The sequence below is a fragment of the Felis catus genome, chromosome E2, assembly GCF_018350175.1.
Source record: "Felis catus isolate Fca126 chromosome E2, F.catus_Fca126_mat1.0, whole genome shotgun sequence".
In the NCBI taxonomy this organism is placed as follows: Eukaryota; Metazoa; Chordata; class Mammalia; order Carnivora; family Felidae; genus Felis; species Felis catus.
In genome coordinates this window covers 59,939,066-59,962,301 of record NC_058382.1, presented here as the reverse complement: position 1 = coordinate 59,962,301, position 23,236 = coordinate 59,939,066, and the positions used below count along the sequence as shown (strand labels likewise).

Here is a 23,236-nt window from a genome sequence, read left to right as displayed (position 1 = left end):
GACCTTCCCTGACCTCGGGAAGCCTCCAGGGACCAAGCTGGTTGTCGCCTGTCAGCGCCCCCTGTGCTTAGAGCAGTCATCGCCCGGCGCCGCGTGCGGAGGGTCGGGATCGGGGAGGGGGACCGAGGCGAGGTCCCCACGGTCAGGAGCCCCCACCTCGCACGAGGCCGGCTCCGAAAACCAGTGCAGGCCGCGGCCGGGCAGAAGCTGGAGCGGCCCCAGAGGTCGGAGCCCTTCTCAGCTGGGGCGGGGGCTGGGGTGCAGCGTGTGCCCTGGGGGTCCCAAGGGAGAGATGCCTCCAGCAGGGGCTCGGGGGACACGGTGCTTTCCCCGGGTGGACGGGACTCGTGACGCAGCGGGCAGTGGGAGGTGTGGGAAGGGAGTGCCTGGCGTCAGCTCCCTCCCCGTCCCTGTCCCCAGGTGAACCTGGCCCTCCCAGTGTTCTTCATCCTGGCCTGCCTGTTCCTGATCGCCGTGTCCTTCTGGAAGACCCCCGTGGAGTGTGGCATCGGCTTCACCATCATCCTCAGCGGCCTGCCCGTCTACTACTTCGGGGTCTGGTGGAAAAACAAGCCCAAGTGGCTTCTCCGTGGCATCTGTGAGTGCCGTTGGGCCGCAGCCGGGGCACCCCTCGTCCCCACCCGGGGGCCCGCCGCCCCCTCCCCCCCGCCCCAGAGTAGGACCATTTGGTGCTCTGACCTAACCCCACTGGCCAGGAACAGTGGGGCGCGTGATGTCCCCAGGTCCCGGGGTCGGCCAGCGTAGGAGAGATGCATCCCTGGCGGGGGGCCCATGGAAACAGCAGGGTTCGGGCCCTGGGACGTGGGTGGCAGTGACAGTGACGTTCAGCCCACGTGGTCCGGGGCTAAGACGCTCAGCTCGGCAGCAGCTAATCTCAGAACAAGGGATTCCAGAAAACCAGGCTGCCTTTGACGAGCGATGAAATCCCTCCGTCTGTCGCCGGCTTGAACGCAGCTGGCTGACCCAGAAAGGCAGCGGAGGAGAACGCAGGGTCCCTGCACCGCCGTCCTGGGTGCGATTGACAGGCCAGCTTCGGGACCCTGTACTGAAACAGCCTGTACTGTGGCGGGTCCCTGGAGGAGTCAGGCGGTCTGCAGGCCTGTGCCACCATCACCACGTGCCCGTGGGCCCTTGTGAGCTCTCATCGGCGCCCGCCCGCCGTCGCGTTGGTGAAGCTTTGCTTCCAGCCTAGACCACCGGCTCCCGGTCGGTCATCTTTCACCGCCCCATGGGCCCAGAGCAGGAACCCCTCCGCCCTGATGTCAACACCCAGGATGAGTGTTCCCAGAATCTGTGGTGGCAGGTGTCCATCGGGCTCCAGCCCCTCTGCGGGACCACAGGCGAGCCCCGGAGGAGGAGGGCATGCCCCAGCCCTCCAGCAGCGGGCCCTGCGCCCCATTGTGGTTCCTCATAACCCTGGGCTCTGAAAGCGAGGTGAGGGGTGGGGCCGGCCCCTGCCTGTTGCCAGGTTCCTTGGCCACCCCAGCCGGGTGTGCAGGCTGGCACCCAGCGGCAGGGAGGCCGCACATCGGGAAAGTTCACGTAGGAAGGTGGCCACTCTTGCGGTTTTGGACGGCGTGGCCACGGAGGGGCAGGGGGAGCCGCGGCGCACATCACGCAGGTGCCCCCCCAGCCTAATTCCTCTATCCCCTCCCCCCACCAGTTTCCATGACGGTCCTTTGCCAGAAGCTCATGCAAGTGGTGCCCCAGGAGACGTAAGCGAGAAGGGCCGAGAAGCTGCCGGAAAGAAACGCACAAAGATTGTGATAAAACAACTCACCTCGAAAAGCGACTCTAGTCCTGTCATCCAGGCAGCTCAGCTGAGCGCCCCACACCGTCCCTCCGCCGGGTCAGGGGGCCGGGGCCACAGTAAAAACTGGTACGAATCTAGTCCCAGAAAGTGAACTTCCACCCTTACCTCCGTGAGCGGTGGACCGAGGAGAGGCCGGGCCCCTGGCGCCCCGCGGACCGTTGGCCACGTTGGGCCCGTCTCCTTCCCACCTTGGTTTATTTGTATTATTTTTTTAACTTAAGTTTTAGGTCAAGTTGACAACACCACGATGCTTAGTTTCTAAAGAACTGAGGGGGAGCGGGGAGAGTTTCCCCTCACGCCCCCCAAGGCACGATTGCCTCAGAGGGACCAGGTCGTTTGCGGCGCGCGACCCTCGGCCTGGTCTCGGTGCAGGCTCCCGGGAAGGGAGGGATTCTGAGCACCAGACACTCCAGTCCCACGAACAGAGCGCCCAACACTCCGGCCTCGCCGCGTGGACCTCAGAGCTGCACTGACAGACGGCGGCCCAGACCACACGCTTGGCTTTTTTTGTCGTCGCTTGTTGTTGTCGTAGACGTAGTGACTTAGCGAACACTAATCTCGGGACTTAGGTCTCTTTGCCTTAAAGACCCAAGGGTAGATTCCTCTCCCGTCCCCAGAAGAGAGAAGAGAAAGTCACTAGAACAGCGGCCTTCCGAGAGTGACGCTGGCCCCAGCTCCACACAAGGCGGGTCCCGAGCCCGGTGCCTGCTGTAGGTGGGGGCCTCTGACAGAGGTCACGGGCAGCTGGACGATCCCGGAGCTGAGCCGCCACCGGTGTGCACTACCCGGGATGTCGGTGCAGAGCCAGCTCCGGGCCAGACCCCAGTCACCCGGGATGCACTGGGCTTCCGACCTCGTACGTCCCGCCCTAGACGCCAGCCTCAGCAACGGCAGCGCCACGGCAGGACTCGGACATCTTCTGTGCCCGCCGGACATGGGCCGTGGGCGGCACCGCCTCCAGCCCGCTCTGCATCCAGCATCAGAACCGGGCTAAAGCTTTTTCACGCAAAGCCCCAGACTCGGAATCTTCTAGAACCGACCAGATGAGAAAGGCAGACACTGTGACCCCTCGTGGGCTTCCCAGCCGGGGAGTCCCTCAAGGCAGCCGCCTCCCAGCCGGGCCCTGAAGAACCGACCTCACGGGCTGGACGACACCCCAGCCAACTGCCTGGCCCCGGCCCCGGCCCCGGCCCCCTCCTGCACGGCCAGGCCCCCTTCACTGCTCTGACTGCTGCTCTGGAGACTTGTGTCTTTGTGGTTCCCAAGGCGCCTTCCCCAGGGGCGGCGGCTGGGGCCCGGCCAGTGTGTCCTACTCTGGCTGGCGGCCCCGGGTTACCGCTGTGTGAGGGCAGGGAGCACCGCCCTCCAGCGTCGTGCATCTCCCGCCAGACCCCCATCTTAGGCCCCGGTTGGCTCTGTTTTGGTCCCTGACTGCTGACCACCTTCCCAGGGGGCGCGCTGAGCTGAGCCCTCAGGCGTCCGGAGGCTGAGAAGTGGGCCGGGCCGCCATTCCTCCTGCTTGGGGGCTGAGCACAGTGCTGGCTCTGGGGGGACGCAGGGGGCTGGGGGGCAGGTGTGGGGAACTGGGGCAGTGTCGCCTTGCGGGGGTGGACCGGGGGCCCGGGGACCCTGTCTCACACAGGCGGCACTGGAGGAGGGGTGCTGGAGGGGGCCCCGGGAGGTCACAGGTAGTTCTGACATGCGACTGTCCCCGCATCTGGCCGGCAGGTCTGCCGTGAAGGGGGGTCGGAGCCCAGGCTGCAGTTCCTGGAGCTGTGCCCCCCCCCACCGGCCCAGGGACCCCCTCAGAAGGCAGGGACCACCCAGGCGCCATGCAAGCCCGCAGACACTACACGGCGCCTCTGTGGTGACCTTCCAGGCGGGACAGGGACTCTGTCCGACCACCCTACCGACAGGTGCCCCCGAGCGCTCCCCATTTGTCAGGCTTCGTTTGTTTTAAACCAAACCCTGTCATAACCATGAGCGTTTGTTAGCGGTTCTGCTGTTTGATCCTGTCCGACGTGTCGCTAATTTGCAGGGTGCTGTTGGCAGTATGTCTATTTATTTGCGGGGTCGATGGCCTTGCTGCTTCACAGTGTTCCCGCTGTCTCGTGTCCCTGTTGGCGTCGCGGCCACGTCAGCCCGGCCGGGACACCTGCCGCGTAACGGTGTCGCTTCGTGTCTCTTTCTCTTTTCCCGTTAATGGCTAACCTGTTGCGCTGGGCTGGTTCAGGGTGGGGAGTTGGGGGCTTTTCGTTTGTTTTTTAAAGAAAACCGATCAGAATCTTAAGTGCTGCGGGTGGTTTTCTGTGTCCTGTTTCCAGCGCCACGTTCTGGGTGTAGGGACGGGCCTGGGCATTCTCCCCACAGACGGGGGTGACCACACACCTCTTGGCCCACCTCATTCGTTCGCTCATTCATTCATTCACCGACAGGGCCTCCTTGGGGCCGGCAGAGCGGGAGGCCGGACGTGGGGGCCGTGGGCCCTGCATCGGGATGTGTGGCGAAGGCCGGGCAGGAGGCAGAGAGGCTGGGCGAGAGTCGAGGTCGGCCTCTTGGAGGGGCCGCTGGAGTCCGGATGGAGGAGACCCCGAGGCGGGGAGAGCACCACGGGGAGGCACGAGTACCTGGGGGTCGGGAGGGAGGGCGGCCCCCGGTGGAGCGGGGCCGAGAGCCACGGTGACACAGGCCCACAGACGGCACTCACTCAATTCCGGCAAACTCCATTCGGAGCGTCAGCTTTCGAACGGGGCCTTGAGGACCGGCGGGACGGGGGTCTGCCGGGCCGGAAAGGGTGTTTCGGGGCAGCCGCAGCCTGTGCCTCGGTGAATGAGGCAGGACTGTCCGCGGCAGCTGCCTCGTGAGCCCGGGTCAGGGGCACGAGGGCACGAAAGACTGGGACTGAGGGTTCGGGTGCTCCGTGAAGAGAGCATCTGCTCCGTCCCGCGGACAGGGGGCCCACCAGAGGGAGGGGGTGCTGCCTGTGGCCCCGAAAGCCACCGGGCGCGGGTCCCCGTTGCTGCCACCGAGAACACCGGGACCACCACGGCCCAACCACACGCGGGCTCCCTACACACTGAACCCCGGAGCCGAGTGGCCTAGGGGACCCCGCTACACCCCTGCTGGACACCCTCCCCCCCGCCCCCGGGGACCAGGTGCCCACGACAGTTCTCACTCCCGCCCGAGTACCGGGCCACCCCGCTGTCTGCTCCCGGGAGCCCAGCTGCACTCGCACAGGAGTCCTGCTTCTGTCCCAGAGAGGCACGTGGGAAACCTCGTTGTGACTGTTCCGTGGCCCCAGCCCCCGGGCAGCTGCCCTTTCTCTGTTGTTGATGAAATAGGGTCCTGACCCTGTAAAGGACAGTTCTCAAACCTCCCATGGGGAACAGCCACACACCAGCAGTCCGGCTCTCCCTGTGAGGGGTGGGCAGAGAGAGAAGGTGGGAGAGAGGGAGACGGGGCAGAGGGAGGGGTGGAGCGGGGAGAGAGATGTCCACGAGGCAGGGCACCTACTCAGCCACCGTGCCAGGAGAAAGTGTTTGCAGGAGCGGCGGGGAGGTTGTGGGGTGCCGGCTGCCACAGGAGACCCCTCGTGGCCCCCCAGTTTCTAGAAAATCCTGCCAGGCTCACCGAATTCACCAGGTGCTCGTCTGGAGAGCCCGTGAGGGGGTGGGCTGGGTCAGGCCAGCGACCGCGAAACCCGCACCATCGCCCGTGCGATTAGCCGGTTGCACCAACGGTACAGGGTTTCGGTGGCCGCAGGAAGAGGGGTCAGGCAAGTGGAATGGGGATTCCGAGCACAGCTGGAGGGGATGGGACATCTGGGCCAGGTGACAGAGCTCAGGAGCCCCAGGGTGTCACAAGGACCCCAGGGAGGGGGCGGTGCGACCGCCCGGAGCTCCCCCTGCGCGTGCACCTGCCTCCAGCCGAGGCCCTTTCTGAGCCCCCTGAATACAGGAACTTGTGTGGCCTCCAGAGTCCAAATCCTCGGCCCCCTCCGGGCCAGCCCCTGCACATGGGGAAGGAGGGAGGGGCCCCGGGCCTGGAGCCCAAGTCCTTGGGCGCCCTCCCCGGTGAAAGCAGACAGGCCCTCTCCCCTGCATGCGCGCGGGCTGCACACACTAGACGGGTCCCCCCTGCGGCCCGGGAGTCCTGCGTGCCCGCACGCCAAGCAGGCCAAGGGCCGCCCTCTGGACTCTCGGGGTCCAGTTCAGGCAAGACCCGGATCTTACTCTTATCCAAAGAGTGATTTAATCCTGCAAGTAGGAGCTCGACGATGTAATTAAAGTCAAAAAAAATGCAAGAACACACACAGCCCTGGGGGGGAGTGGACAGCTGACAGAGCGTGTCTCTACCAGCTCCGCTGGAGAACAAATCCTGTCCGGATCCAAGAGGGCACGGAAGGCTCCAGAAGCTCTCGCTCCCTCCGCGGCCTCTGTGCAGGCTGGCTGCCTAGCGGCATGTGGCCCCGGGGAAGGCCCGTCCCCCCTCGAAGGAGGGCTGGGAAGGAGGGCTGGGGCCCCAAGGCAAGGCGTGGCTCTGTCCCCGCCCTCCTGGTGGTCCCTGCGAGCCGCCCCTGTGCGCCAGAGCCCCACCCAGTCCCGCCCACCCCCCTGGGGGGAGGCCGCTTGGGGAAGCCGCGTGGGGGGCTCCTGGGCGAGGAGGCGGTCAGGCCCACCATGCGGGGCTCGAACCCCCAGGCTGGCCGGCCGCTCTCCCGTCTTTTTTTTTTTTTTTTAATTTTTTTTTCAACGTTTTTATTTATTTTTGGGACTGAGAGAGACAGAGCATGAATGGGGGAGGGGCAGAGAGAGAGGGAGACACAGAATCGGAAACAGGCTCCAGGCTCTGAGCCATCAGCCCAGAGCCTGACGCGGGGCTCGAACTCACGGGCCGCGAGATCGTGACCTGGCTGAAGTCGGACGCTTAACCGACTGCGCCACCCAGGCGCCCCAGCCGCTCTCCCGTCTTGATGAACCACCCGCACTCCGTTGGGCAAGCACGAAGCTGACTTCTCTCGTCAGTGAATGCGTCCCCAGCGTTTCCGAAGGGCCACGGTTTCCCCTCCTGGACAGCCGGGGGAGCGGGAGGGTGTCCCTGGATGAGACTGCCACCCCTCCCTGTTCTCTCACTGACACTTCTCCCGGCCTTGATGGCCGCGTGGATGCTCAGCCTCGCCCTCAAAGAGCCACATCGTGGGCTGGGGGCCGAGTCCGGACTTCTTCCATTTGAGCTGTTCCTGTTTGATTCTGGGCTCCACTCGGTCCCTTGAGATCGGTGTGGATCCCACAGGGGGGGGATTTGTCAAATAAAACCCAAGCCTGGACTGAGTAAGGAGAGACGTTATTTGGAAGGGGTAGGCTGTCACTGTTGGGAGAGAATGCTGTTCCGACGCTGAACCTGTAGGCACCGGGCTGGGTGCGGTGTGTGTGTGTGTGGTTGGGGGGGGGGGTCTTCCTACAATCATCTTAGACATCCCCCCCCCCCCGGAGCTAAGGGAAGGGTCCGGGGTGGGGGTGGGGGGAGAGCGGCCAGGTGGGGCGCTGCTAGAGGAGTGTCCCCCCCACCCAGAGGCCGGGCTGCCGGCTGGCCCTGAGCGACACCGGGGTCGGGGGTCTGGGGAGGACGGGAGGCCGGACCACGGCTTGGTCAGTGGGCATTTTGTTCCGGCGGATCCGTGGGGTAGGGCGGCTGCGCTCGTCGCTGCCAGGGCGCAGAGGCAGTTTGAGGGCCCGCGTCGGGCCTGTCACGGGTGAGGGTCTCCAGTCCCAGGGGCGGGGGCTTCTTGGCTTCTTGGCAGCCGCTTTCAGAACACGGAGGGGGAGGGCTTGTCAGCCTTGGCTCTTCTCCAGGGTGGCGGGGCTCGCGGAGCCTCAGCGGCGTCCGGATGAGGACGGGGCGTGTGTTCTGTACCCTCCCATGGTGTCCCCTGCCAGCCCCCCTCACGGGGCCCCACGCGTGGAGACCCTGGCCTCACTTTCCTCCCTTTGTGGGGGCTCCTGCTGGCCACGGGGCACGCGGTCTCAGTGAACTTCCTGTCCGCGCGGGGGGACGCATCCGTCCAGTGAACCCACGCGTGTGCGGAGTTCCCAGTGTGACGAGTGTGGAGACGCGGGTGCCCCGCGGGGAAGCAGGAAACGGGCACGGAGGCCGCCTGGTCTGTCCCCTGTGTCTTCAGTGCCGGTGGCCCCGCAGGCAGCGGGTTGTGGGAAGGGGAGCAGGATGCGGCGGGGACGACAGACCCCCGGGGGGAGCCTGTCCTGACCCCCGCGGTGGCGGTGACGGCACAGCCGGGCGAGCGTGCCCAAAACCACCAGGTTGTTCCCCGTACGTGGTATATCGTGCGGCCTGTGAACAGTGCGAATCACTTCGCGGGGCCAGCAAGGTGCAAACCTTGGACAGGACGTGCCACTGTTTCACTGAAGGGGGGGCGGAGAGCGTACAAACGTATTTCCCTGACGACAGAGCATCTCTGGGCGAGTCTTGTGGAGGTCAGTCACCTTGGGATCCTCTAGATCGGGAACCCCGGTACCTGGGGACGTGGCAGGAAAAGGGATTTTTGCCGTTTGCCCTTTTTTCCTTTTGTGTCTTGAATCGCAAGGACGACTGACTCGCTCACAAAAACGGTACTTTAAAATTTTTTTAATGTTTACTTTTGAGAGAGAGAGAGAGAGACAGCGAGTGGGGAGGGGCAGAGAGAGAGGGAGACACAGAATCCGAAGCAGGATCCAGGCTCCGAGTTGTCAGCACAGAGCCCAATGCGGGGCTCGAACCCACGGACTGGGAGATCATGACCTGAGCGCCCCCAACAGCACTCCCAACAGCACAGTATTATTAACTGTAGTCACCCTGCTATATGATATGCATCGCCAAGATAGACTTATTTTAGAACTGGAAATTTGTACCTTTTTTTTTTTAATGTTTATCTTAGGGAGAGAGACAGATTGAGCGAGCAGGGTAGGGGCAGAGAGAGGGAGAGACACAGAATCCGAAGCAGGATCCAGGCTCCGAGCTGTCAGCACAGAGCCCAATGCGGGGCTCGAACCCACAGACTGTGAAATCCTGACCTGAGCTGAAGTCGGACGCTCAACCGACTGAGCCATCCAGGCGCCCCCACAGAAACAGTACTTTTTAAATTAGCTTTTACAAATCGCCAGGCCGTCTGAGACGTGCCGTGCCCCCAGGGTTTGTGCCCTTTTCGACATGGTTTTGCAGCGCACGCTGGGTGCTATGCTGCCTGGCATCCGCCTCGATCTTGCTGTGGGTTCTCCGTGTGGCCCGCCGACCGCAGGTCCCACCCCCCACGTGAGGACGGGGCATTGGCACCCCTTCCTCGCCAGCTCCCGCCGTGGGCTCCTCGCCCGTCGAGGGCTGGACGTGATGCTCACGGGGCCCCAGTGTAACGCCGGGTGAGGGGCAAGGGACTCTCGTGTCTTGCCAGAGACCTCAGGCTCGTGAGAAGCATGTCAGCAGTTGCACATTCGCAGGGTCCCAGAAGTCACCGGCCGCCTGGAGCCATCCTCCTGCCTTCTGGGACCTGGTGCCTCAGCAGAGGCTCTGAGAGCCCTTTAAGGGGCCAGGTGCGTCTGAGACATCAGCTGGTCGATGGTGCACCTCGGTCTCCGTCTGGACGAGGCCTCCTTGGGAGGAGGGTCAGGGGACCTCTCAGGACCTTACTACCGCCCCCAGGAGAGGGTTCTGAAACTCCCACTGGGATTATCTTTGGGGCTCCACACCCAGAGGCCGCACCTCCTGTCCCCGGGAGTCACCCGGGGCAGACTCCTCCACCCTTTCCCTGAGGGGATCTCAGCCCTGACAGGGCTTGCTCCTGCAGGGCTGGGTCACTGCGATTTGATTTGATGTGATTTGATTTGATGGGCTTGTCAACATGACAAAGACAGCCCAAGGAACCAGCTGTGTCCCCAGGCTACTGTGAGTTAGGATCACAAAGGGCTGCACCGAGGCCATTTTACAGATGGAGAAACTGAGGCAGAGAGCGTGAGCACCGGAGTGGGAGTCCCTCAGTCTGCTGAGAGCATGAACCCCGTCAGGATTTTGTCCTCTCTACCAAACACCAACGATCTGATTGTTTTCGCTAATTACATGTTATTCACTAGGTGATCTTTGCAAATGTACACGGCTCAAAGGGTCCCAGGTCTGTACAAAAGCGCGTGTCCTGCCCCCTCCCCGGTTCTCTTCCCGGGCTTCTGGCGGAGGGCGGGGAGGGGTGATAATGAACTGGTAGTGATTGATAAGGGAACACAGCACACCCCCTCCCCCCCGCCCAGGGGAATATGTGAGATGTTCCTTGGACTCTCCCAGCTACCCCAGAACACAGGAAAGGGGGTTAAGGGCTTGCCATGGTGATGGGGGAGACTAAGGCAAATGAAAAATTAAATTCCCTTGCTGCCTACAGCCCACTGACGAGTCCCTGAAACCGGCAGTGACCTCCCTCTGGGAGCTCAGCTGCCTCCGTGGTGACACTTTGCTGGGGGCAGAAGGGAATCTTAGCTTAACATCATCCAACCTCCCAACCTGAGGATCCTGTAAGTCAACTTCTTTATCTCAACTGACCCAAAATACATGCTGGCAATCCTACTCCAAGCTTATGGCCCCTGATATACATCGGAAGGTCTCGTGACTGAGGTTTTATTAAACGGTAATAAATGGCATTTCCCTAGCAACAGCTAGCCCCTCAAGGTCCTGGAAACCTTGCCTCCAAAATTCCTTAGAGACTTACTCTCTCTCTGCCCTGCTCCCAACCTGAGGGGATATGATGAGTCACCCGTCACGACCCCAGGGCAGCTCTTCCCGCCCACGGGTCCGTCCCCCGTGCTTTAATAAAATCACCTTTTTGCACCAAGAATTCTTTCTTGGCCGTCAGCTCTGGTCCACACCCCCATCACCCCTAAACTTCATCAGTAATGGGCTTAAGCAGTGGGCTTAGATGGGTGCATTCGAGGGTACACGCAGAAAGAACGGGAAAGTGCTCTCACCTATGGAAGGCTGGAAGGAGAAGGGTGGGGACCACCCGAGTTGCTCTCTGGGAAAGGGGAGGCCTCACAAACCCCCGCAGGAAAGTCGTCCAGGCCTGGGAAGCCTCCAGAGCCCATTCTGGAAGGATCATGTGTGAGCTGTCACAAAGGGAGGTGACCCCTGGGGCCGGAGGCTCTCTGGAAATACCCATCGGGCTGGCCTGGGTTTTTTGGGGGGCCTGGGGGCCTGGGATCGGCTGGACTGGCAGAGCAGTGCAGGCGTCTGGTAAGGCTTCCTGGATCCTCGTGCCCCAAAGACGGGAAGACCGGCTGCGGGATGCTACCTTCGTGCCGCTGTGTGAGCCAGAGGCACCCAGCGCATCCCCGTCCATCTTCGGGGCGCCGGCACCTGGGGCTCGGCCACAGGCTTCTGTCCTGAGCCCTGTTTGTTCACCGTCTCTACCCTCAACCAAGTAAACATGTGCCAGGTTCCAGGAGCAAACACGTAAAGGACACGATGCAATGTGTGCTGCTCCCACTCCTTCAGGGTTCCCAGGACACATCTGCCACCCGCCTCCTTTTGCAAACTTTGTTGAACCGCCTCCCCCTTGCGTCCCGTCCTTGGTGGCCTTCTTCTTCTTCTTTTAATCTTTTAAGTTTATTTTATTTATTTTGAGAGAGAGAGAGAGAGGGAGAGCGAGAGAAAACAAGTGGGGGGAGGGGCCGAGAGAGGGAGAGAGAGGATCGGGGCTCAAACTCATGAACTGTGAGATCGTGACCTGAGCCGGGATCAAGAGTGAGAAGTTCAGCAGATTGCGGCACCCAGGTGCCCCCCCCCCGATGGCCTTCTTTTATTTCTAGAACATTCTGTGCCTGGGACACACCTCAGGGTTTTTGCACGTGCTGTGTCCTCACCGAGCCACTCTTCCCTGCCTCCTCGCCTACTCACTGCCACTCCCCTCCCACCTGCGGGGCGTATTGTGGCTGCTCCCTGTACACAGAGCCCTCTCTCCACCCCTCGAGGTTTACGGGATCTTGTGAATTGCCTTTGGCTTCTTTTCCTCGCTCACCTGTAAGAACATTTTCTGGAGATTCCTGGAGACACTTAGCTGGAAGCGGGAGAGGGGGACGAGCTGTCCTGTCGGCCCTCCCGGGGTCTGAGAGGGTCCGGGCCCACCCCTCTCCAGCTATGCAACTCATTGCTCCCCTCTCAGAGCCTCAGTTTACCCACCTGTGATGTGGGTGTGCCAGGTGTATCCACCCGTCTCCTGGGTGGTAGGGGTTAAGGGAAGTGGCCCATGCTGCATCCTTCCTCCCCCTCCCCCTGTCCACTCCAGGAACCCCTTCCCTTCCAGGAGCCCGAGGCCATTGCCAGCTGCAGGGGACACAGTGGCCCAGGGGCACACGCACACCCCTTCCCAGCACCTGCTTCAGGAGCAGCGTGCGTGCGTGGCTCGGTGAGCCCTGCGGGAGAAGCGCAGCGGCCCCGGGGAAGGCTCCTGGCAGAGGTGGTTCCCTACCCCAGACGAGGCTGAGCACAGCAGGGCCGGGAGGCCAGCCCACACGCAGGGGGGGAGCCCAGAGGAGTGGAGGGTGGGGGGAGCCCTCCCTCTGGGCTCCAGTTGTGGTAGAGACCAACTGAGCTCCTCCTGCCGCTTCCCTGCTGGACGCGGCAGGGTCCCGAACCAAGACCCCCGGGGGTGGCCTGCAGCACGCCGGCCATGCCAAGGGCACGAGGCAGGTGCACCGTCCTGTGTGAAAGCTCCCGCCGCCTCCAGGAGCCGCCCGGGATGACAGCGCTGGCGCCTGGCTCGGTCCCGGCTGCGGGAGTGGGCGCCGTCTGGCGCGGCCCAGAGGCCCCGTCAGGCCTGGGTCTCGCCTTCCCAGGGTGGCTGCTGGCCGCTCCCCGCAGGGCTCCCCCAGACTTGCCCTTGGCCGGAGGGTCCACTTGCCTATCTGCAGGTGACCGGCGTCCGCCGCTGGCTGGACATGTGCCGAGGCCCGTCCGCCCCACCTTGGGACAATTCCTGCAGCCGTCCCAGCCCCAGGCTCCCGTGGGGTCGGCCGAGGCCTCTGTCATGACCGCACACAGCCGGGTGTCCCCTCTGCCCAGTGGGGCCACCCCAGTCAGCCCCCACCTCCCACCTCTGGCTCGGAGCCTGCCTTCGGGGAGCCCACGCCAGGCCGCGGGACAAAGGGGAGGTGGTCTGTCCCCTTGCCCCCTCTCTCCTCTCTGTCTTCACTAGAACTCTGGTTCCGTCGTGCCCGTGAGGAGTCCGAAGAAGCCCAGGGAGTCTGGGGGCTGATAAAACAGGGTTCCCAATACCACCCCCAGGGCAAAGCAGGAGGGCCGAGAATCCCTGGCCTCTCTGGACACTGGAGCTGGCCACTAGCTGACTCCTGCCGCCTTCCTTCGGCCCCAGAGGAAACTGTCTCTCACCAGACGTGGGGAACTCAGGACCACCGCTGGGAGCCTCCCAGACGACAGAACCCGCTTCCGCGGGCGTCCCGACACACGCGTTCCGCGAGGCCTGCGGGCCGGGGATCCGGGGGACCTCAGTGACTCTCGTGAGAGGAACCACCCTCTGCCGTCCCAGCAATCGGCACTGTTTCAGTCCAGCTCTGCGTGCGCCTCTCACGGCTCCGTGGGCGGCGAAAACGCCGTGCAGAGACGTCTCCCCTGGGTCACCGTGCCTCCTGACCCCTCCCCGCCCCCTACTTTCTCTCCGTGGTCCTCATCGCTCTTGGCTAAGAGGACGCGAGGCGCCCCCCATCCACGGCGTTCCTCATTTTCACACTTTGCGCTGCGAAGGGGCGTAAACGAGTTCAGCCCCTCTGGAAACATTCAGGCAGTGTTTCCCAGGGCCTGTGACTCAGCGGCCCCCCCTCGTGGGTGTGTGTCCACCTGAGAGTCGTGTGCACACGCACCCCGGGGCGTGTGCGAGGATGTTGGCCGCCGTGCTGGTCCCGGCGACCCACACTGGGAACCGCCCACAAGTCCGAGAATCCCAGAAAGGAGAAAGGTGGCCACACGCTGGGATAACAGATACTGGTGAGGAGGATGGGCCGTGGCCAAGCATGGCCACGTGGAGAGGTTCCACGGACCCACGTCCGGGCGAGAGAAGGCTGCACCCAGAGCCTCCTGCCGCCTGCTCCTGTTCTCGGGACGTCTGGAACTCGGGGCGTGATCAGTGAGTGTGCACAGCAGGTGGTAGTGATGCTTCGTGTCAGTGTCCTGGGGCCGCAGGAACACGTCCACACAGACAGGGGCTTGAACAGCAGACATTTATCCCCTCGCTGTTCTGGAGGCCGAGGCGTCTGCAGGGCCGAGTGCCCCCCGAAGCTCCAGGACGGGGTCCTTCCTGCCTCTTCCAGCTCCTGGCGGCTCCACGTGTCCCTTGGCTGGTGGCCGCGCCCCTCAAGTCCCCGCCTCTGTCTTCACGAGGTCTCTCCTGTGCGCGTCTGTGTCCAGATCTCCCTGTCCTCACGAGGACGGCAGTCACTGGATTTGTGGCCCACCCTTCTCCAGCATGGCCTCACTGGATCGCAGTTTCATCTGCAAAGCCCCTGTTTCCAAATGAGGCCACGTTCTGTGGTTCCAGTAGACGTGAACTGGGCAGGGGATGTCATTCACCTCTGCAGATGCTCGAAGCAGGGCTAAGACAGGCGAGTTCCGGAAGCGGCTTTGTGTGCAGGTGGCGTTCTGGTTCCGGTTCCACAGCAGTGACCTCGTGACAGCCATCGAGCCGCGCACGCCGAGGATCTGAGCAGCCTACGGAGTGCACGTGATCCTTTCGTAACACGTTTACATTAAAGAAGAGGGTGGTGAGGAAGCAAACAAGGACAATACAGATCTGTTCATTCCACGGACACGTGCTCATCTCGTCGCCTTTCTGGGGCTGCTCTGACAAATGGCCCCCAAACCGGTGGCTTAGACAGAACTTTATCGTCTGGCAGTCCTGGAGACCAGAAGTCTGACACAGGGCTGCTGGGACTAACGTCCAGGTATCCGTAAAGCTGGTTCCTTCTGGAAGCCCTGGGTAGGATCCGTTTCTTGGCCTTCCCCAGCTTCTGGAAGGCACCTGCGTTCCTTGGCTTGTAGCCCCTCCCCCGTGTGCAAAGCCATCGGCGTGGCATCTTGCTCCTCTGTGACCGACTGCCCCTCTCTTGTGAGGACACTGTGCCAGTGTGGATGCCCCAGGACCATCTCCGCCCCTCAAGGTCCTGAACTGAACCACATCTGCAAAGTCCCTTTTGCTCTGTAACGTACTCACAACTTCCAGGGATTAGGATGTGGACGTCCCGGGGGCTGTTACTCTGCCGGCCTCTTACCTACCATGTGGCCTCAGACAGAGAAGGGGAGTCTGGATGGGTGAGCCACACCCAGGCCGAACCAGCAGCCCATCCTGACCCCCGAGCCCAAGGTGGGTCTTGGTGATGAGGATATGTCACCCCACAAATCGTGGAGCCACCAGGGACTTTAAAAGCCAGGATTTGGGACACCTGGGTGGCTCCCTCGCTTAAGAGGCTGACTTCAGCTCAGATCTTGGTGTTGTGGTTTGTGGGTTCAAGCTCCGCGGCAGGCTCCGTGCTGACAGCTCAGAGCCTGGAGCCTGCTTCAGATTCTGGGTCTCCCTCTTTCTCTCTGCCCCTCCCCACTCACCCTTTGTCTCTCTCTATGTCAAAAATAAATAAACATTAAAAAAATTAAAAAAAAAAAAAAGAGGGGCGCCTGGGTGGCTCGGTCAGTTAAGCGTCTGACTTTGGCTCAGGTCGTGATCTAACAGTCTGTGGGTTCAAGGCTCGCATCGGGCTCTGTGCTGACAGCTCGGAGCCTGGAGCCTGCTTCACATTCTGCGTCTCTCTCTCTCTCTGCCCCTTTTCCCTGCTCACACTGTGTCTCTCTCTGTCTCTCAAAGATAAATGAACGTTAAACAATTTTTAAAAATTAAAAATAAAAGCCAGGATGCAGCATGGTGCTTGGTGGGACTGTTCCAGAACAGATTCAAACGCTGGACGAGGCCGTGGAGGATTGGAGTGAAGCCATTACAAAGCATTTAAATGGTCCCTACGAGAAGACGTGAAGATATGTGATGTTGTGATGTCGAGAACATCCAGGGTCTCCTGCTTATAAATAACTCTCTTTATTGGAACCGGGCCTCGGACTCGTCTTGACCCAGGATGTGCTCCCTCCCCCTCGGCACGGCTATGGGTGAAGTTGGCCTGGTGGAAAATGCCGGGAAATGAATCCGCTATAAACAGACCTTTGCTTGAAAAGGGAGCCTGAGGAGGGGTGGCATTTTTCCTCGTGTGCAATGGACCCTCCGGGAAGGGGCTCCGGGCAGGCCAACCCCCGCCCACCACAGAGACTGTCCCCGTCAGGAGCTGCGTTCCGCACGTGTGGTCAGGTGCATCAGTGAGACCGAGCAAGGTGCTTCTGTGCCCTCTGTGGAGAAAGGGCATGGCCCAAAGGTCTCTGTATTCGCGCCCTGGGGCCGCGGTAACAAAGGACCGCAAACAGAAGGCTTAACCCCAGACAGAGCGTGTTGGCTCCTGCTCTGGAGGCAGAAGTCTGAGATGAAGGCGTCCACAGGGCCACCACCGCGCTCCCTCGGGAGGCTCCGGGGCGAGCCTTCCAGCCACCGTCGGCTGTGGTGGCTCCACGACCCTTGGCTCCCGGCCACGTCCCTCCACCCGTGGCCGCGGTCCTCCCGTGGCTCCTCCCGTGTTTCTGTGTCTCTGTGTGTGTTTCCTGTCTCTCTGATCAGGACGTCTCCTTGGATTTAGGGCCCATCTGAATCCAGGATGATCTCTTCTTGAGATTCTTACCTGATTACACGGGCAATGTCCCCATTTTCAGATAAGGGTCGCATTCTGACGTCCCGAGTAGATGTGAACTTCTTCTCGGGAGGGCACCGGTCAAACCCCCGCCCCCTCCCCCCAGACTCCAGGGGACCCTTTGCCGACACCGACCCTGTCCTCTCCCCCAGAGTGAACACTTCCAAACTTGTCCACGAACATTCCGTGGCATTTGGTGAAATGTCCGCCGATGGGAGACAGGGCCCACCCAGAAACCGGAACCCAATGTGGCGTGCGTGTGGGGGGGGGCGGGGGGTGAAGCTGGGACGTCAGGAAACGTGACCACAAACCCCATCTAGACCAGAATCTTTAAACGTTGGGGCCAGGTGACCCTCCCTGCAAACAACCGCCAACAGGTGGTGGATAAAGCACACGGTTCCGGCCAGCGAGGAGGAGGAGGAGGCTGAAGAGGGGCCCTGCGGGAGCCTCCTGTGCCCCAGACATGAGGGTGGCCTCCTGTGGGCTGACAAGTGTGGGAGCTCTAGGCTCCCTGCAGGGCTGACCTTGCTCCCCAAGTCACATTCCAGCAGCTTCCATTTCTGGATCAACATCGATCAGGTGATTTGGTTACAGAGCCACAGACCCACACAGAAACGGTGGGCCAGGCTGCCTCTGAGGGGGGCTCGTGTGCTGGACCACCTCACGCCGTCACGGGGTGCCGGGTCCCACACCCCGCCCCAATGTCACACTTAAAATAAGCCCCCAGGTAAGCAAGGCCCCGGGGCGGGGGGCGGGGGGCTGCCACCGGCAGGAGGCGGGAGCTCCGGCAGGTGGGGCAGAGCCGGCTCAGCTGGGGCTGCTCTGCCCCACCCCTCCTCGCACCTGTCGCCCCTCTTCACGCCGCGTGGGCCACACGTGCTCAGCGAGGCCTCTTCCTAAACGGACTTCTTACCCCGCAGAGTCACCCTCACCGCCGTTTTCAGAGCGCAATGATCTCGCCCAGGTACTTTCCCTGTTCCGTCTGTAGAATAAACCGCTGGGAGCAGGGGTCGGAGGGGGGAGCCCAGCGTGGAGCCGGCTCGAGGGGTGCGGATGGGCCTAACTCTTCCAGACGTGCGAGCGAGCGACCGTTCCGCCATGATTCCAAGCCACGCCGTGGGGCCCTCGGCCTAGGGATGCCCGTCCAGCCACGCCCAGCACTCTGTCCTGCTTTGTCCCGGCCCAGGCGCCTGTCACCCCAGAAGAGTCAGGGGTGCGGTTCCCACGCCACTGCCCTGTCCGTGGCTTGGAGTGGCTCGGCTCCTCTACAGTGGCTGTGGGCTGACCCGTGTCCCCCTGAAAGGCGGCCACGTCCTGACCCCCGATACCCGTGTATGGGGCCTTATTCGGAAATAAGGTCCTTGCAGGTGTCATCGAGTTCCGATGAACTCATGCTGGAGTAGGGTTGGGGCTCTGAGACACAGACCCCGAGGGCCTTGCGAGGTCAGGGGCAGAGGTGGAGGATGTGGCCACAGAAGAGGGTCACCTGGGGTCCCCAGGGGCTGGAAGGGGCAGGAAGGACCCTCCCCCGGAGCCTTTGGAGGGAGTGTGGCCCTGCCACACCTTGCACTCAGACTCTGGCCTCCAGACTGGGAGAAAGTAATCTCTGTTGTTCTGAGCTGCCCTACCTGTGGCCCTTTGCCACAGTGGCCCCAGGACACTCCTGGAACGCGGCTCACTAAGTTCTGGAAAGCTGGCTGCCCCTTGCTTCGGCAACCCTGCCGATCGGAGGGGGCCTCCCCGCATTCTGGGGCTCCGTCAGCCCTGTGAGGTGCTGTGCTCAGAGCGAGCCTGCCCTCGGCGTCCCCGTCACAGCCCTGGGGCCAGACAAGCTCCAGCTGCTTCCGTGATGAGGGATGAGGACCACGCTTCTCGTGGTCCCTGGGCTCCGCGAGTCCCTGCCTGGTGCCGCCGTGGGATGTGGGGCTGCGGCGGCTGTCGGGAGGGGGCCGCACCTGCTGCTGCGTGGGCTGGAGGAAGCTGCGGGTTCCCACCCCCCGAGCCGGCCTCTCCTCAGCAAACGGGTCTAGGAAGGACGCCACGGCGAGTCCACCATCTCATGAGGCTGGAGGGTGCGGGGCATCTGTGTCCCGGGGCCACGGCAAAAGTGACCACAGGCCGGGGTCATAACAACAGAAATCTGTCCTCTGCCAGCTCTGGAGGCCAGAGTCCACAATGGAGGCGTCTCAGGGCCGCGCTCCCTCCAAAGGCTCCGGGGGGTAGGTCCTTCCTGCCTCTCCCAGCTCTTGGTGGCCCCAGGCCCTTGGCTATGACCGAGTGCCTCCAGTCTCTGTCTTTGTCTCTAATATAATGAACTCCAGTCACTGGATTTGGGGCTGCTCTGATCCAGAATAACCTCACCTAAGCTTAACTAATCGCACCCGCAAAGACCCTCTTTCCAAATAAGGTTGCATCTGAGTTTCTGGTGGAGGGTACATTTTGGGAAGGGAGTCACTGTGTCACCCACAACGGGGGGGGGGGGGCTACAGGTGACATTTGTAACCAGCTCCTCCTGGCGTATCTGTTCGCTGGGGTCACCAAGTCCCTCTTGAGCCCTGCACAACCCTGCGGGAGCCCATCGTGGGTGTGGACCAGCCCCCTGACCTTGTGGGGCCTGGCCCTCTCATTTCCATGTGGGTGCCTTTTTCCAATGGGGATAATAATCTGTCCGGCAGGAGGATTAAGTGAGTGCCTGTATTCACAGGAGACAGCAGATGGCTGGTCGACTCGTTGATACAGTGGTTTTTGTAGGCGTCCGTGAGTCTGTCTCGGCTGGAGATGTGCTGACCCCTGCCCGCGGTGTCTTCAGCACGAGCCGCTGCTCAGAGGATGGGGGTGGGAAGTGGCAAAGACCGCCTGGCCCCAGGGCTCACCCCCAAGTCCCCGGTGCTTCGCAAGGGTGAGGCAGGAGGGTTTCCTCGGGGAATTCGGTGCCGGGGCCTCAGGGACTCCCTGTCCTGCGTGTGCACACTGCCCGTGCCCCCTGAAGCCGGCGCCTGTCACCTTGCGTAGACTACTCCTGTCTGGGAGGGGATCGGGCACCTGATGTTCCAGGGTCTGGGCTCAGCCTCAAGCACGAAGCCATCCCAGCCCCTTCTTCCCCGGTGTCTTTTTTTAAAGGATTATTATTATTATTATTATTAATGTGTATTTATTTTTGAGAGAGAGAGAGAGAGAGAGAGAGAGAGAGAGAGACAGAGCACAACTGGGGGAGGGGCAGAGAGAGAGGGAGACACAGAATCCAAAGCAGGCTCCAGGCTCTGAGCAGTCAGCACAGAGCCCGACGCGGGGCTCGAACCCACAGACGCGAGATCGTGACCCGAGCCGAAGTCGGATGCTCAACTGACTGAGCCACCCAGGCGCCCCTAAAGGATTATTTTTTTTAGTTGCGGTAAAATTCGCACAACATAAGTCCGACCACTTTAAAGTGTACGATTCTGTGGCATTTAGTAAATTCACAGTCGTGTACAACCACCACCTCTGTCTGGTTCCAGAACATTCTCCTCTCTGAGAAACATGCCCCGTAGCCATCAGCAGTCATGCCCGTGCCCTACCCCAACCTGGGCAACACCGTCTAGTTCCTGTCTAGTGGACCCGCCTGTCCTCGACACGTCATAGAATCCGATAGTATGCGGCCTCCGGTGACTGGCTTGTGTCACTGACCATGTTTTCAAGGTGGATCCCTGCGAATGCCAGCACTTTGTTCCTCTTCATGGCTGCGTAGTGTTCCACGGTGCGGGTCTGCTGTCTTTTGGTCCATTTGTCCATGGACGGACATTGTCGTTTCCACTCTTAGCCGTTGTGAACAGTGCTGGTTTGAATACCAACGTTCACCTCTTTGGGGTACACACCGGGGAGTGGAATCGCTGGGTCACCCGACTTTCCTTTGACCCGACGGAAGGTTTCAACCCCTTCTCAGGGCCGGCTCACCTGAGCTGCTTCCTCAAGGCTCCCCCAGCCCCTGACTTGCTGAGGAGGGCCTCATTCCCAGGCTAGCGGCCCGCGGTCAGTGGGGTGCAGGGCGTCCTTGCTGAAGCACAGACCGGTGCCTCAGAGGCGATCCCCAGAGGCGACTCGGGATCACAGACCCTGTGTGAAATGACGCTGAATTGCGGAGACGTGGGTGCTGCCTCAGCCTCCCTCTTCCTTTCCCTGTCTTCCTTCCTTTCCTTCTTTCTATAAAATTAAACACAATGAAGCAAGGCACTTGGTGAGTTCAGACAAACACATACACTTGGTAAACCAACACCCCAAGAAGATAGAAAATGTTACTAGAAAGTGTTCTGGAGCACAGATTCCTGGTCACACCTGCGGGATTCCGGTTCGGCAAGGCTTGGGCAGAATCCTGGGGTCCGGAGTTTAAGGGGCTCCTGGAAGGAGTCATGGGGGAGCCAGCTGGGAGGTGCCGGGTTGGGGTCAGGGTCTGAAAGCCCAACCTGGAACTCGTTCCTGGGTCCCGGACCTCCCTCCTCGCCCGCCATGCTGTCTTCTGCCCCAGCCCCCTCGAGGGTGCATCCTTGGCCAGGTGGGCAGTGTGATGTCACTTGAGCAGGTGCACATCGTGACTTAGGGAGCTGGGCCCTGCCTGAGGCGCCACAGAGGGTGCACAAGGGACAGCTGGGGGCTGGCCGGACCCACTGATGCTTTATTTTCAAACAATTTGCATCCACATTTAAAAATGAGGAAATAGCAGCTTTAAAAAAAAGCAAAAACAAAAACCAAATTTCTGACTTCTCTTTAAAAAAAAAAAATTCAAAAATGTAGCAGTTTGAGGCTATCAGTCTGTAGGTGCCGGAAGAGGCTGGAGCCTCCCGGCAGCTGCCCCGTCTCTCTAAGCCGCCCAGGCGCCGAACCATTTGCCTCCACCTGCCCGTTCAAGTCCCTTCTCTTCTGGTCGGGCCCCTGGAGGCATGTGAGATTTCAACTCCTGCCCATATAAAAACCATCCCCAAGAAAACAGCAATCCGTACAAGGCCACCGGGTTGATGAAACCCTGGGTTGTGTAACACGCGGCCCGGGTCCAAGCATCCCCCGCGGCCCCGGGCCCTCCTGGAGCCAGCAGCACAGAGACTGTGGGAGTAAAAGGTCCGGAGAGAAAGGGCGGGGGCAGGGGGAGGCACCGGCTGCTTTCGGACGGTTTGCCCGGTGGGTCTGGGGTCACAAGTGAACAGCCCAGGTGCCAAGGGCAGAGAAGCAGAAGGAACGGACGGCAGCTCCTTGTGCCTCCAAGCCGGTTTCTCACGGGGGGCTGTGGACATCTGGGGCCAGGTCATTCTTCGTGGATGTCTGTGCTGGGGGCCCGACCTGTGCTTTGAAGGATGTTGGACAGCACCGCTGACCTGGACCCTCTAGAAGCCAGTAGCCGCCCCCCCCCCCCGCAAACTGATGAACAGAATGTCTCCAGACACCGCCAAGCGGCCCCCTGCTTGAGAACCAAGCCCAGAGGCCACTCGGGGCCCGGCCGTTGACCAGAGCTGGCCTGGGGGGCGGGGTGGCCTCTTTGCCGTCCCGGCCGGGGGCAGAGTGTCCCCGTTTGCACATTCCCGCTCTGACACAGTGACCCCAAGGCTGCGTCCCATCAGCAGGCAGGTGGCGGCACCTCACTCCCAGATCCCCTGCCCTCCCCGCCCCCCCATCGGTGACTCACAGGCCCAGGTGAGGGCGGGGCAGTGTCAGAGCAACTGCTGGGAGCATCTGGCCAACCGCGACCCAACCGCCACCTCCACTTACGCAAGTGCCAGCCTGCGCGGAGAAGGCGGAGCGCCTTCTGTTGGGAAAGAAACCCCTGGGGCACGTTTGTTCGTTTCCTCGCCTCAGTGAACCCGGGAGCCAGGTGGACGCACCGACAGCGGCTCCGGCCGTCCTCACTCCACCCCTCATGCAAAACGGCTGATGCAAGAGGTTCCAGGATTCTCTGCTCCCCGCAACTGGGAAATGCCACTTGAGGGGGAAGCAGGCCTGCAAACCGCAGGTGACTTGTTAAAAAAAAAAAAAAAAAACCACCGCCAGCTTGTGGCAGAAGGGACCTAGTGGGGCTCTGCGGAGGGGGGACTCGAGAGGGACCCACAAAAACGGGACAAACGCTGCGGGCACAGAAGGCAGAAAGGAAAGTGAGTGCCCGTGTCTCCCCACACCCACGGCGAGAGCCCGTGGGGGGTGGGGGTGGGGCCCGCGAGGAGGGACAATGGCCCCTAGAGGGACGGGAACGCATCCCCAGTCTTCACAGCCCTGAGCAATGGGAGTTTTCTGGCCAGGGCTGCGGGGAGGCTCTGAGGCCTGGAAGGCAGTTGGGGGAGGTGTGGGCGCATGGCGGCTGCCGACCAGGGGGCCCGGCGGCCTTGACACTGTGTTTGCCCAGCACCCTCCTCTCTGTGCTCAGCTTCACGTTGAGTAGGGGCTCGCCACCCCCAGGAGGAGGAGACGGTGACAGCGGTCAGGAAGCTGCGCCCTTTCTCGCAGGGTTTCACGTCACCACACAGACGACATTCAGGGCTGGTAATTCTCGGGGGTGGGGCGCAGGGCCTTTGCATCACTGATGCACGATGTTGAGCAGATCCGCCTGCCAGGTGCCCTGGTACCCCCTCCCCAT

At 61.8% G+C, this 23,236-nt stretch overlaps 1 protein-coding gene and 1 long non-coding RNA gene across 2 annotated transcripts in view; one reads left to right on the top strand and one right to left on the bottom strand.

The window, feature by feature from the left end:
- The window catches only part of SLC7A5 (solute carrier family 7 member 5), a 32,864-nt gene extending 28,740 nt beyond the window's left edge, over nucleotides 1-4,124 (top strand). Inside the window, exons 9-10 of the mRNA XM_011290283.4 lie at nucleotides 421-598; nucleotides 1,685-4,124. Of these exons, the coding sequence (XP_011288585.2) occupies nucleotides 421-598; nucleotides 1,685-1,740 (234 nt within the window). The 3' untranslated portion in view covers nucleotides 1,741-4,124. The remainder of the gene's footprint in view (nucleotides 1-420; nucleotides 599-1,684) is intronic.
- Nucleotides 4,125-20,072: 15,948 nt separating this feature from the next.
- On the bottom strand, nucleotides 20,073-22,613 carry LOC109495000. The gene is made up of 2 exons (XR_002738510.2): nucleotides 22,378-22,613; nucleotides 20,073-20,823 (listed from the first exon to the last, which is right to left on the bottom strand). It is a non-coding gene; the product is annotated as an uncharacterized LOC109495000 (long non-coding RNA).
- Between the last annotated feature and the right edge of the window lie 623 nt (nucleotides 22,614-23,236).